Source organism: Mus pahari, chromosome 10, assembly GCF_900095145.1.
Source record: "Mus pahari chromosome 10, PAHARI_EIJ_v1.1, whole genome shotgun sequence".
NCBI classification, from domain to species: Eukaryota; Metazoa; Chordata; class Mammalia; order Rodentia; family Muridae; genus Mus; species Mus pahari.
Genome location: NC_034599.1, coordinates 109,896,146 through 109,911,932, shown reverse-complemented (window position 1 = coordinate 109,911,932; position 15,787 = coordinate 109,896,146). Strand labels below are relative to the sequence as shown.

At 42.3% G+C, this 15,787-nt stretch overlaps 1 protein-coding gene across 8 annotated transcripts in view; it reads left to right on the top strand.

The window, feature by feature from the left end:
• Positions 1–15,787, top strand: part of Rbms3 (RNA binding motif single stranded interacting protein 3) — a 682,938-nt gene that overhangs the window by 298,478 nt on the left and 368,673 nt on the right. For all 8 annotated transcript variants that reach the window (XM_029542747.1, XM_021206005.2, XM_021206004.2 and 5 more), the window contains one exon: positions 1,722–1,813. In XM_029542747.1, the coding sequence (XP_029398607.1) occupies positions 1,722–1,813 (92 nt within the window). The remainder of the gene's footprint in view (positions 1–1,721; positions 1,814–15,787) is intronic.

Sequence of the window (15,787 nt, the reverse complement as noted above, 5' to 3'; positions counted from 1 at the left end):
AAAACCCAAACCAAACAAACAAACAAAAAACAAAAATTCCTTGATGAAAATCACCTGACAGGAAAAAGTGCTTATTTTGGTCTTTACGGTCAGAGGGGTCTTGTCTGTCCTGGTAGAGAAGGCCTGGCATCAGGCATGGAAGGCATGGTGGCAGGAGCAGGAAGCTGACTGATTACATATCACCTTCATACAGGAAGCTGAGATTGAACAGCAAGTATGGACAGGCTACAAATCCCCCAACTCTACCTCCCTGTGATGTACTTCCTCCGTCAAGGTGCCACATCATAGTGACTCTGCAACCGTCTCAAACAGCACCACCTTCTGGCGACCAAGTGTAAAAACACATTAGCCTGTAGGGGACATTCCCATTCAAACTGCAATACACTACACACCTACACACCTACAACTGCTTTTGTTTTTTTTTGGTTTTTTTTTCTTTTTTTTTCCCAAGACATAATCTCAAATACCTTATGCTAGCACTAACCTCAATAGGTATCCAAAGCTGACCTTGAACTCCAGATTCTCTTGCCTCTATCTCAGTAATACTAGAATCACAGGTGTGCACTTTTCATGGTTGAGTCTTATTAACTGTTTTTGGTTTTGTTTGTTTGTTTCCCTGACCTTTTATATGTGCTCACTTATACATACTCAAACAGAACCATGTATTTATGCCCCCATTAGCAAGATAGTCATTCAGTGTTTGTTTTTAGAGACTTGAATAGGTATCCATCAAATTATTTTTTTCAAAATATCAAGACTCAACTATTTGAACTGCTATTGAGAGAAACTCCTATACTTAATTTAGAAGCATGGACTGAGTGGGCAAGTAGAAGTGGGTTCAGACTCCTACTCTAATCCACAACCTTTATTTATTTGTACAGCCAAGATCTATCTTGGGGCTGCCTGCTGCAGGACAAGCACTATTACAGCCTCCAACAATAACCTTAGTGTCTTGGCTTCTTTACCTGTTGCTGTGATCATTCACCCTTGGAAAAGCAACTCGACCATGAAAGGCTTTATTCTGGCTTAGTTCCAGGCACGGTCCTCAAGGCAGAGGAGTCACAGTGGTGGGAGTTTAAAGCAACTGCTCACATCACATACATGGTCAAGGAACAGAAGGACCACATACTTCAAGTGTTCATCTGGTTTTCTGTTTTACATGATCCAGGATTCCTCCCAGGGAATGTCCTTCCCCACTATTAAGAGGGGGTCTTCCCATGTCACTATCATAAAGAAGGAAATCTCCAACAGATCTACTCAGAGATCCATCTCCCAGATGATTCTAGATTTCATCAAGTTGAATTACCATTGACCTTCACACTTACCAGACCTTGTGGCTTTATGAGTATCAGTATTTTTAAAGGTCTGCAAAGTGTATTTTAGCTTCAGACACGTATGAATTTCCATAGTCATCTCCTCCTCACTCTTGCAGAAATTCTGTAACAGAAAGAACACAATGAAGCAAAGCTTTGCCTTAACTGCCAGGTTAGTGTTAAATGGGCTTTGCCTGTACGCCCAGTCTATAGAGTACTCTGGAAAATGAATTAACCACCTCATATCTAGAGATACTGAGAAAACACTTAAAGCACTCAGGACTGCAGACATGAGAGCCTTTGGCCCAGCCAAGTTTTGTTTGGAAGGAATGAATTCAGAGCTGACCATAAGGCTGAGGTGTGTCTGCCTGCGTGTGATGACTAATGCCAGATTTTGTATTTTGGCAGGTTATGGTTTTGTAGATTTTGATAGTCCTGCAGCCGCACAGAAAGCAGTGGCATCCTTGAAGGCAAATGGCGTGCAAGCACAGATGGCCAAGGTAAGCCTGCTCAGACAAGAAAGTCTGCACACAGTCTGCCTTTGTGTGTGTGTATCTGTGTGCAATCAGAGGGCTGAAGTAAGCCTGCTCAGACAAGACAGTCTGTGCACACGGTCTGCCTTTGTGTGTGAGTATCTCTGTGTGATCAAGTATCAGTCCCTTGCCGTGAGCAGAACCCAAATTACAGTTTGCATTCTTTTTGTGCTCAGCTGTAAGGAAAGTGAAGCCTGCGGTAGACTTGGCTTGTTATCGTCGCCCTGATTTGGTGTGTAGTCATAAGTGAGCTCTTTGGTTGTGGTGACCTGGTGTTTAAAGGACACGTGAGGACGGCTCTGTTTTGCCTGAAAAGCGAGATATGCATGTATGAGCATCTAGTGTTAGAGTCAGTATACATATATGTACTGGTGTCTAGAACTTTCCTGGTCAACAGAGTTTTGGTGTACTACACAATGTTATCATTGATTTCATGTGTACTAAATCTTACTTATTTCTTCTATGTTTGGGGGTTGGTTCTCGGATGATGGCTTTTTCCCTGATTCATGCAGGCTTATTGCTAGCGTCCTCTGTCTCTAACGATGTATTTTCACTTTGGTGCACATACCCAGAGTTTGCCTGGAGAGCAATTTTCTTAGTATTCATCATTTCAGTAATTATTTGTAGCTACATAGTATGTGTTTTCTGGGCCTTGTATGTGAAACTATGATGAATTTTTATATCAAAGTTAAATTGCCCCTGATCATTTTGTGTCATCATTACTGTAGGGGCACAACCATATGCCTATGCAGTGAGATTATAAGGATCCCTGGGAACAATCTATACCATGTCATTGTCTCCACTTTAATTTGGGACTCTAGTGAGATATTATCATGATGACATAAGCTAGGTGTGGTTGGGCACAGCTTTGATCCCAGCACTCTGGAAGCAGTGGTGGGCAGATCTCTGTGAGTTCAAGGACAGCCTGCTCTATATAATAGAGTTTCAGGTTAGCAAGGGCTACACAGTTGATATCCACTCTCCAAAAAAGAACAAAAAACAAAAAACAAAAAACAAACAAAAACAAAAAACAAAAAACAAAAAAGGAAGGAGGAGGAAGAGGAGGAGGAGGAGGAGGAGGAGAAGAATGAGGAAAAGTAAGATTAAATAGCTAAAATGTCTCTGATAACGTTTGGATGTTGAAGACGTTGATGCTCTACCAGCAGCCATTTGGGGTTGTCATAAACACTTTAAGTTTAGAACACTCTTTCTGTTAATAGTTCTGAACTTATAATCCCCAGATCTTCAACTGTTAGATGGCACAGGCAACAGACCTTGAAATCTTGGGCATCTGTCCCCTGCTTGTATTTTGAGTTTCTCCAGCCCTGTTGCCATAGAAATAAGCATTGTAATGATGAAGTGATGTGGTGCTCCAGCCATTTGTCTTCTGTTATGATTGTGCATACTCTCTAGTAAGATCTTCCAGCATCAGCCTCAGATCTCCAGAGGGTCAGCATTTGGTCCTAGCAGTGGTGGCTGCATTCTGATTGGTGTGTATGGATCACATCTGATCACAGTCTCTTGCAAGCCAGTTTCCTCTTAGGTGACGATGGTGGGCTCATTGCCTTTCCCGTCACCTCATTATTCAAGGTAATATAAATTAGAATTCTCCCAGCTGTGTATTATGTTCTTTGTCAGGATTAGGCCTGGAAGCTTTAGATTTGGTCAGGAATTAAGATTGATGAAGTTAATACTTTTAATTAATCAGGAAATTGCACGCATGTCCTGGTTTAAAGGTTATTTGGCAAGAGTCAATGACAACTGAAGTAGCAATTTCCTGTACCCAGGAAACAAGTGATCAAGCATGGCTGTTGGTTAAGTCGAGAAATGATTATGAAAATGCTTAAGAAAGAGAAGAGGGTGTGACTGGAGTGATGGCTCTGTGGTTAAGAACATTTGCTGTCCTGACAGAGAACCTCATTTAGTTCCCAGCACCCAAATTAGGCAACTCATCACCTCAAGTAACTACAGCTTTGGGAACCTAACCCTCACTTCTGGCCTATATGGGAACTGTACTCAAGTGTACACATGTGTATATGCATGCATTGTGTATGCATGTATCTGTACCCCACATGCATATACATTTCTGAAAAGTAATAATAAATCTTTAAAAACAATTTATTTGTGGGGGCTGGAGAAATGGTTCTCTGGTTAAAAGTACTTGTGTCTCTTACACAGGACCTAAGTTTGTTTCTGAGCACCCAAGTAACTTCCTGTATCTCCAGCTCTAAGGGATCCAAAGCCCTCTTCTAACCTCCAAGAACTCTCAAAGTCAAGTGCACATACCCACACACAGACATACACACACACACACACACACACACACACACACACACACACACACACACAAACATGATTTTAAAATAAGGTAAACATTTTTTTCTTTTAAGCAGCAAACACGACGGAAACCCTGAAAGGTAGATGAGGAGATAAGGGTACCTGTAGCTGTGGAGCTAGAGAGGTAAGCTGCTCATTCATAGTGGTAGGAGAAAATAGACAGAGCAGAATTGCCCATCATATGTGTGTGAATACTATGCGTGTGCGTATGCATCACACACACAGACAGACACAGAACACACACACACACATATGCAAATACATACATACAATTAAATTATACATTATTAAAAGAAAGTGGTCATCGGAAAGTCTTTGGTCCATTCTATTTATAAACTTTCTAAATTTTGGAAGCTATCAGATAGTAGTGGTTTATAAATAATAAACACAGAGTTGTCTCTAAGTTCTGAAGAGATAGAGAGATAGATTGAAAGAAATAGCCAGGTGGTACATAGATAATAGGTAGGTAGATGATAGACATACAGATAGATAGATAACAGATGACAGAGAGATAGATAATGCATATAGTTACATTGTTGTATTAAAACAGGCAAAGTTGACACTTGACTTTAATATTTTCAGATTGTTTGTATATAAGGAATCCTTCTCTCTGTCTCTTGGCCTGGCTATCTTTTTCTTATCTAAACACACACACACACACACACACACACACACACACACACCTATCACTGACCTATTACTCAGTAAGGAAGCCGTATACACTGGCAATCATTTACAGAGCCTTGGAAGGGACCATTCGATCTAGTCACCATTTTGGCCCAGTCCCATCTCCAAGACACAAACCCTGGAGTGCTTGGCTGGGCTGTGGGGAGTCACTCCGTTGCAGACTTGCTGAAGGATTTTACAGTTTCAGTTGTGCTGTCTGTGAAATAAATCCTCACTCCTTTTTCTCAGTAAGTTTGAGCCCAAAGCCTGCTTTACATTCCCATCTGCCCACTGGAAAAGTTTCAGCAATAAATGACTCTGTAATTTAACTACCCAGAAGAAAATAAATAGCCTCCGTTTGACAATGAAATGGAACAAGCTTGGCCACCTGTATTAGCAGATTTCTCACTGAGCTATTGGATTTCACGGCATTCTCTCCTTTGTCCTGGCGATAACTGTTATTTATTATCGTATAAGCCTGCGGTCTGCAGGGTGTGTGTTTCTTGCAGTATATATTTTACCATCTAAGTATGCACCGATCGCCTCCTGCAACCTTGTTCTTATGAGTGTCCCACTCTGTAGGTTGTTTTGTGGCATCTTAAAAAATCCCCAGGATTTTAAAAGGAAAATGTGTTCTGAGATTGGAGAGATGGCTCATCGGTCATAGTGCATACTGCTCTTGCAGAGGACCTGAGTTCAGTTCCCAACGCTTGCTTCAAGGATGCTAGTCACAGGCAGTTCTAACCCCAATTCCAGGGGATCTGACTCCCTTTTCTGATACTACTGGTACTGACACTCACATACATGTATCTTCACATAGGCACACACAGAGACAAATGGTAGATAGAGGATAGACAGAGAAATGGATACACACACACACACACACACACACGCACGCACGCACACACACACACACACACACACACACACACACACACACACACACACACAGATTAAGCAAATTAAGGTAAATCTTAAAAAAATACCACCTGCAATTAAGTTCCCAGTAGCAACCTGGAGCCATCCTGAACCTGTGAGAGTTGCTTCTCTTAGCTAATGTGTTCTGGTGTGTGCCTGTGAAAATACTAACTGACATCTCCACTACAAAGAACTGAAAAGGGAATTAGCCAGGGAGTAGTAATTGATCAATGCATTGGTTACATTTTGGTTGCTGTGATAAAACACCATGCACAAAAACAACTTGGAAGAGTTTAGTTTGGGCTATAGTTCCAGAGTCTTTTATGGTAGGAAGGTGTGGTAGCAAGAGGCAGACATAATGTCAGGAAAGGAAGATGAGCTATTACGTCTTCTACAGTGAATATGAAGTGGAAAGCAGGAACCGAACGTAGGGAGAGGCTATGGACTCTCAAAGAACCCCGTAGTGAAACATCACTCCCTCAAAGAGTGTTCCCAACTGTGGAGCACGTGTTTGGATACCGGAACCTGTAGGGGACATTTCTCCTTCAGAGTGTAGCAATCTCCAATTAGTAAGTAACCAGTAACACAAATTATCATTTTGTTTCATGAGCAAAAGCAAGTTTTAAGAATTTTATCAGTGAATGCTGATGAAGAATATAGGTTTGAAAGATGCATTTGGCTTTGATTTCTGGGTTGTGGTACCATATTGTTGTGTGAACTTGGATTTGTTATTAAAGTATTTCTGATGATCTTTAATAATAACATGGTGTTTCATGATGTAGGGTTACTGAAAGAGTTTTGGAAATCCACAAAGAATTTGGCTTAGTGCCTTTATCATTGTACGAAGTCAGTACCTGCTGCTTTATTAAATGGTGTGGATTAGATTCAGATGTCCTGGTAAAACCTCCTGTGAATCCTAACCTATCTTCAGGTACTTTATGTAGATAATCTACTATTATCACAAAATAGTTTATAGAAAAATATGTGTAAAAGCTTTAGTCTATGAACATTTTCTCGCTTACTAGGGGCTGGTCAGCATGCTGGTTATAATGAAATAAGACTGGATGAATCAGAAAACTGGCCAGGAGACAGTCAAGGGAGGGTGTGACTCTGTGACATCACAGCTTCATTCACAAAGAGGCCTTCGTGGGGAATAGGGAACCTCTAGTCTAAGAACCCATTGAGATTTCTGTCCTCATATATATTGCTGGGGATTGAGTAGTTTCATTTTACTTTGGCCTGTGGTTGGCTATTGCTTGGGGTAATGTGGGAGGTTAGTTAGTAAATGAATGTCAGATGATCTACAAACATCTGTTGTGGCCAGTCACTACTGAGGAAATCGTGTGGGTGAAGGGGAAAGGCAAGAATTTAAAAAATAAAGTTACTTGAATTTTGGAAACCAAATTACCTTAGTTTCTGCAATTATCTTGGTTTAGCCCAAATGGGGGAATGTCACAAGCACATAGCCATGGCTACGAAAACCCTTTTTCTCATTCTGGATTTGTGACATTGATTCTGTCTGCTTTACTGCAAAAGGGGTGGACTGAGAATGTTAGCTCTTTCTAATCTTGCCATCCATGAGGTAGATCCAAGTCATTGGCTAAGGATTGTGGGTCATCAAACACACAAAATTAAGAAGCAGAAGAAGCCTCAAGTAGGTAATTGAAGAGATGGCTCAGCAGTTTAGAGCACTGGCAGTTCTTGGAGAGGACCTAGGTTCCATTCCCAGCATCTATACGGTAGCTCAACCCTCTGTAACTTCAACTCTAGGGGATAAGGGACCCTCTTCTGGCCTCTGTTTACTGCACACAGGTGGTACACAGCCATCCATGCAGGGAAAAGTCATAAAGAAAAGTAAATCTATTTGTTTTAATTAAAGAAAAAATAGTCCCAGCTATTTATAGCTTGGCATATAGGTATTTATATAACTGATATACAAAGAAGGTCCTGGATATTTCAAGAACACTGATATGGGCATTTAACAGTGAGGATCAAGTGGACAAAAGGTCACTTGTGTGTAAATAGTATCTTCTTGGACAGAAAAGTGATTCTTACTTAGATAGATTCTTCAAGATTCATGGTTATGTAGATGTACACCTGAATTCTGACTTCTATAGGGACTGGCCTACATAACCTTCCAGGACCTATGTGTGTCTCCTCTGCTTTTCTGCTCCACTCATGCATGTAGGATCAAAATAGACACTCTACAAACTGCTGTGGAACATACTAAGGATTTTATTTTTAGTTTTATTTTTATTAGGTATATATGTGTATGATGAATTTGTACGCGTGAGTGCAGTGCCCATGGAAGCTAGAAGACAGCATCTGGTCCTCTGCGTCTAGAGTTACAAATAGTTGTTACCTGCTGTGTGGGTGCTAGGAACTGAACTCAGGTCTTCTGCAAGAGCAGAAAGTGCCCTTAACATCTAAGCTGCCTCTTTGGTCCTTGGAATGTGTGTCAAAGGACTGTGATTGCAGAGATTAGCCAGTCTAATGTAGCCTTTTCCAACCTTTCCCCTTGGTTACTGATCATGCAATGAGAGTGGCTGTTCTTCATTCAATATTGGTGCTGTGTGTTCTTGTAGATGTACATCCAGATGAAATGCAGTACCTCCTACAACCAAGCGTGGTGTCTCAGCTTCATCCTAGTTGATATCTTGTTAAACTTTCACAACAGGAAGAACCAAATGTTGGCCTACCATGTGTCTATAAATATATTTGTGACATCTGTTTTGTTGGATATGTCAATTTGGCTCAAGATTTTTTTTTCTAAGTTTTTCTCCTCTTGATCCTAATGCTTTGGAATGCAGGGATTCAAAACCCAATATTGAATTTGTCAGTGTTGATCTTAATTCCCTGCATTAATTATTTTGAGGCCTTTGGAGCAGAATCCTCTGCAGTTAAATATTTATATTAGCTTTTACCTAATGATTTGCATAATCTGCCTTTGGGTGGTGCCCCACTCTTACAACTATTGTCTCCTGCTAAGCTAAAGGACCAATGTGCATGCCAGTAGAAATACACACTTCCCCAGTGCTGGATAAAAAAATTCAACTAGAAGGTGTTCAAATGTCCTAGACTCTGGTCTCCACCCATCAATCATGTTTTCATTCAGTGTCTTGAGGAGCCCAAGGCTCTTACAAGTTGTGCAAAATGTCAAACCTTTCAACATAGCAGAGGCAAATGTGAGAGAGCAGTGGTGCCCCGTATGCTGCTGGTGAGTCTCACTCCAAGCAACCCTTACCTTGTCTCTTGCTTTGATATCTTGTCCTTGCAGATGGACAGAACTTGTCCTGTCTCTGCTACAGAGTGACAAGTCCTGTGTAAATCAGTAGTTGTTCTCAGAGGTCTCCATCCCACTGAAATAGAGAAAAGCCCATCAAAATGAGAAAAAGCGGGGCTGGAGAGACTGCTCAGTGGGTAAGAAGGCCCCACAGCCCATGTTGAGGACCTGAGTTCGGTTCCTGGGACCCATCTGATGGATCCAAGAACTGTCTGGTCCCAAATTCAGATAAAATACATCTTAAATGGGGAAAAGGCTGGAGAGATGGCTCAGTGGTTAAGAGCACTGGCTGCTTCGAGATGACCAGGGTTCAATTCCCAGCACTCACGTGGCAGTTCTCAGCCATCTGAAACTCCAGTACCAGGGGATGGAGCACCCTCTTCTACCATTTGTGGGCAGTATATACACACATAGTACACAACCATGGTTATGTAGATGTACACCTGAAAGTCACCCATATATACACAATACTAAATAAATAAAATGATTTTAAAATGGAGAAAAAAACTTTCATACTGTGAATGAGGATAGCCCTGAACTCAGTTTGATCCTGTGTTCCCACCACCTCCAGGCTGTTCTTTTAAAATGATAGCTAAACTACTCACTCATGCCATGAGACTCCATCTCTGTCTGCTGGCCAGGGGCATTGAAATCCCAGTCACTGTGGCACTCTCCCTTCTTTTTATTTAAGAATTATCCTGAGCTGAAAGAAAACATTCAACTCCAAAAAACAAATGCGAACCCCCTTTTTTTGCCACTGAAAACTTGTTTTTAGAAGTAACCTAAGCACTTCAGGTCTCTCCTTACAAGACATAACTTTGCAAGTAGGTAACTGCAAGGACTCATTATCGCGTGCTGATGAATGGTGTTTACTGTGCGCGGGTTCACTTGAAAGGCTTGCTCACATGTCAAATGTAAGCCGTCTTCCCCGTTGTTCAACCAACTCAACAGAGCCCCTTTATAAGTTCAGTGTGATTCATGAATTTCATTCTTTGCTGGCTCAAAAGCAACTTGCTGGTGAGGTGGTAAACATTACTGAAGTCGTACAGACATTCCTGCAATCAAGCATCCTAAAAAGATAACTAGCATCCCCTGGGAACACTGGCAAGAGTGGAGGTCTGCTTCGTTGGAGATCAAACTCCAGACTTTGTGTGTAGAACCTGGGGCACAGAACCTCTTCCTCTTCCTCTGCCCTTGGATACATAAGACAAGGGCTTTCTATGTAGCCCGGTTTGACCTGGGATCAGAACTGTCAATCTTCCTGCCTTAGCTGATTGCTGGGATTACCAGCACATCCAGGTGACATACTTATATCCATCCTTAGGAACCAGGCCCTATAAGCCACTCTCTTCAGGCACAAAGCCCAAGTGCTTTAGAAAGATACAATGTCATATGAAGTATGAGTTCAATGTGTGGGGAAGTATTTCATGTCGAATACAGCCCACAAAATCCTGTATTTTAACCTTACCCCTCAAGTATTATCTCATTTGTAGAAAAGCCATTCAAAGAATCTCCTCAGCCTCTGGCTCCATCTATCCAAAGAAACACATTGGAATCCAGGAAGAGATGAGAAGCTGATGAGTTAAAGGACCAAGGTATATAGGCATCAGATTTCCAAAGGCTGACAAGTGTTCGCTAATCAAAACCTAGGAGTCTTATGGCTCATTGCTGTATTATGGAGTGAGTGTGTGAGTGTGTGTGTGTGTGTGTGTGTGTGTGTGTGTGTGTGTGTGTGTGTCATTCTTCATTTTGTGTGTATAGCTATATGTACTTACTGTTCTGTGAGTACATTTGTCTAACCCAGCTCACTCCATTGGTGGTTGTGGGTATCTGGACTAGATGCACGTGTTCAAGTGGTACCCGCATATGTGTCTTCAGTTGCTCATGCCTCTGTGTGTGTAGGCCAGAGGCCAACATCCAGTGTCTTCCACACAAACACTATCCACCGCTTTTATTTTTTAAGACCAGGTCTCTCACTGAGCCTGGAGCTCAGGGACTTAACTAGGCTGTTGAACAGTGATGTCCAGGCGTCAGATAGCAACTAGCACACACCCCCCATTGGCTTATACCGTTCTTACTAACAATCGCTGTCATCAGAAATCCCTACCTAATTTTGTTTCTGCCATGATTCTTACTGGTCAGTAACCATTTCTCTTGCTCTCTTTTCCGTCCCTGCCCTCATCCTTAGGAACCATCATGTCAGAACCTCCAAGCACAGTCTCTGGGGATCTATTTTTAAAAGTTTTCTCCAGGACAGTGACTGTTAAGTGTGGTTATGATCAGCTCTCAGGATGTAAGATGTAGCACAGGCAGGAACCAGGAGAGGAAAAGGCTACATGCAATTTCAGTAAGATGACACGCAGAAATGCCATGCTATGGAGTAACGGAAACAGAGTGAAATACAGAAAAATTACAAAGAAAAAAATACACAGAAAATTACAAAGGGAAAACATAAGAATCAAATTCCCTATCAGTGTTAGTCTAAAAGAGCAGGTATCACAAAAAGGAAATCAGCTTCTTAAATAATTATAGAAACCCTTTCCTCCAATACAGAGGGAAAACCAATATCAAGCTATAAACACAGGAGAGAGTATGATGTGATGGCGAGCAGAGGACGGGTACATGACGTGATGTCATGTGTGACGTGTCATCCACACATCTCCAGCTATGTAGACAGCTAGATATCGTTAAAACTCAAGTCAGCTAAGGTACATCACACACACACACACACACACACACACACACACACACACACACACACATTCATAACATGGGGAAAATGTGATTGCTAGAAAGGAGACAAATTACCAGCACTTTTTATACCTTTACAGTGCTTCTGGGTGTCAGAGGAGAGTGAAACAATGAATATAAACCTTGGAAGGTCTGACCATAAAACTGTTCGTTGCACATTTGAAATTATGAATTTGGGAACCCGTTCCCCTGTAGACTACTAGAGTTCATTCAGGAAACAGGCTTTAAGTGAAAGGTGCAAGCTCACCAAGCTGTCTCTTTTTTCAGAGAGAGAGAGAGAGAGAGAGAGAGAGAGAGAGAGAGAGAGAGAGAGAGAGAGAGAATATGAATCAGGGACATTCTAGAAGTCTTCGTCTGTGGTGATGTGATATGCAAGACAGAGTCAGGTGGTGAATTCTTTCCACACCTACTAAAATTAAAGGGGTGCATGTTTATTTTATTCTCACTTGTCTTAATTTGTGTGCCTATGTCTGTGTGTGTGTGTGTGCATGTCCATGTGTGTGCATACATGCAGGCACCAGAGAACAACTTTAGGGGATTTGTCCTTAGACATTGTTTGCCTGTCTTTCCTCCTCTTCCCCTGCCTCCACTTTTTCGTCCTTCCTTCGCCCACAACTCCTCTCTCCCTTTCTTTTATCCTTCATTCCTTCTTTATTTCCTTATGTTTTTTCTTTTTTCTACTTTTTTTGTGATAGTTTTTTTTTTTTTATGTCTGCCATACTAGAAAAATACTTAAGCTATTAATCTATACGGTCAGGCCAGCTAACTCCAGAGAACCCACTCTCTCTGCCTCCCCAGCCCTGGGATGACAAGAAAATGCTGCTATACCCAATATAATTTTGTATGGGCTCAGGTCCTTGTACTCATCCATCAAGCATTTTATAGACAGCTGTCTATTTTAATAATACATTGCTACTAACTCTCACATTATTAAGAAAACAGATTGCCACCCTATTCTGTTTAAATGTTTTACCATGTAAACAAATTCCCACTGAAAACAGAGCTGAGGGTCCTGCAATTGAATGCCTCAGTCAGTGGTTAGAGGGCTGAAGTGAGAGACATCAATGCACTGGCCACTTTATTAACTCAGACTTTTAGTCATCTTTGTGTTCATGGTTTTGAGTCATCAACATCAAGCCCACCGAGAAATGACTTTTGTCTCTTGTGAGTGAGCACAGGAGTTAGAGCTTTAAGTGGAAAAAGGAGAGGACTCCTGTGACTTGGGAATGGGGAAGCCAAGCCATACACTCAGACTATGACAGAGGGGCTGTCATCCCCTGGGGACCCATTCTGGAGTTCTTGTCAGTTGCTACAAGCACTGGGAGGATTGCCTGGTGGCTCATTTCACCCCTGAACCCTCCTGTTGTGCTTACCCAAATTCTAATAGTTTCATCAGTGTAATTGCCCTGGCCTCCAGCATGCTCTTAACATCTGTCTCCGTGCATTTCCTGATAGCACCTCAGCTTCCTTGCCCTTGGCCAGATGTGTCCAACAAAGAGGTTGCAGACTGAGAATGTGAGGGTGTCTAAGGTGGAGGAAACAGTCTGTGCTCAGAAGGGTTGCACCCAGAGAATCAACCTGTCTCCTGAGGTTCTGCTAGGACATAGGAAACCAGCAAAGAGCTGATCATGTCCAGGAAACGGACCACTCCTGCATACGGTGCACACTCTGGTCCCAGGCAAATGGTATTTGGTGGATGGGCTATGATTCGCACAGGGGCTGTTAGCACGGAGCAAGGACCAGGCTTTTTAAATCATAATCTGTGCTAAGCTCTGTGGTTTTTTAGCTGAAGGACTTAACCAGCACAGATGCCCTGGTTACAGACCAGAAAAACAAGATCTTAAAGGCACTGGAATTCTTTTCTGCAAAAAGATATTTGTATTTCTCACACTTTTGTTTTAGAGATCCTCTTTGTGTATATACAGGTGTGTGGTAGATGTAGTTGTACATGTGTTTGTGTGTGTGTACCTATGCGTGCCTGAATGAATGTGGAAATCAGAGGTTGACATCCTCTGTGTTTGCTGTTGTTGTTGTTGTTGTTACTATTATTTTGAGGTAGAGTCTCTCAGTGAGCCTTCATCTCACGGAGCCATCTATACTTGCAGGCCAGTATCAGCAATCTAACTGTCTCAGCCCCTCTACCTCCCAGAGCTCCTGTTACAGACCTGTGCTGCCACACCCAACACTGGGGATCTAAGGTTTGGCTCTCCAGTCTGCTCAGAGAACCCTTGACCTACTGACCTATCTACCCAGTCTTGTTCACATGGTTTTCTTGTGATAGAATCTGAGTTTGGAATTCTGTAAAGTGGAACATTAATACCTTTTGGTTTTGAGGAGGATGTGAAGCATGACGTCATACTTTCCGGTGCCCTATTCCTGTGCCCCAACGGGCTCAGTTAACCTGAGCTGGAGTTACAGGCAGAGCCATCCAGCGTGGGTGCGGCCACTGAACTTGAGTCCCCTGAAAGAATAGTACATGCATCCTAACCACTGAGCCACTTCCTCAGCCCCACCCAAGCCTGTTGTACAGCTATTACCCATTGTTTCTGGTACTGTTGTCTTGTGGAGGATCGGGACTGCCTTGGTGAGCTTTTAGACATGGCTGTCCCTCCGTGCCTCACGACCTTATCTCCCCATGGAACTCCTGACTCAGTGGCTGTCCCCATGGAACTCCTGACTCAGTGGCTGTCCCCATGGGAACTTGCTGATACCTCAGACTACGTCATGTTCCCTCTCATCTGCTTCCACCCAGGACCGTGTATGTTTCCCTGGAATTCAGGATTTGCAGTCTAAGCGTTGTAAAGAGATCACTGTGTCGTTATTGCTCTTGCAGACCTGAGCAGGGCTTCCTAGACTCTGGTCTCCCACCGGTGGCAGTTTTTAACCTGAGAAATTTTATGGAACCCCCACGTAGCTAGGTATACAAAGCAGGGACACAAAACAAACATTTCCTCATAATAAACACAGAGGAGAGTATTCTAAATTCTTTGGCCTACAAGCAATTTCACCGTTGAGTAAAAACAAAACACAATCCGCACACTGGTGAGATTCCGAACAGGCCAGTGACTTCCGAGGCTGCGCAGAGCAGAAATCACTGAAGAAGGAAAAGGATGGAAACCAGTTGGAAAAATAGTTCTTAAGCTGTCAGACCTACAATTGGGTCTACATATTAAATTTTTGATCACTAAAATTTCTTTCAATTAAAATTCTGAAACCCAAAGTGTCCATGTTTCTAGATAATTAGCTATGGAGGTTAGATTTTCCCCCCCAGGAAATAGCCCAGTTCCTTTACATTTTAATATATCTCCCTGGGTGGGTCTTAGCAGTTAGTGGTCATTAGTATTCCTTTAGGGCCAAACCTCTAGAAAAGTGGAAATTGGCTGGCTTTTATCCATCAGTCTTTTTTTTTCCCCAAGGTATAGGAAATGCTGATAAATTAGCCTCAGGTGCTTTGAGAAGTCCTATGCCAGTATGTTCTAAACTAAAGCAAAAGAACCAGCCACATGAAGAACCAGCGACGAAGACAGCCGTTGCTCTCTGCATGTGTTCCTACTCTGCAGATCTGTGCCTTCTCTAAATATTTTAAGTGCAGTGTTTATATGTTTGTGGTTTCCTACATTTGTTTACTCTTATTTAATGTCCCTCCTAAGACGAAACCTGCTGGCAAGCTACGGATTCTACAGTATCTGTGCAGAGCATAAATGTTTATGTTGAGGAATGAAATGAAAGTCCCACAGATATTTTGTTGACTTTGGCATTGACACAGAAGGAAGGAAAGGTCAGACCACCCTGTGAGGGCATATAGCTTTTCACTCCCATCCCCGCCCCGGGGCTGTTCTGAGTCTGTAGGGTGAGATTATGCAGCTCTATGGGAGTCCTACTGAGTTCCCCATGCTCCACTGTGAGGTGAACATGTCACTTTTTCATATTGTCAAGTCCTGGTGACAGCACAGGTTAGGGAAATGCCTCTGCTCCTTGCACTTTGA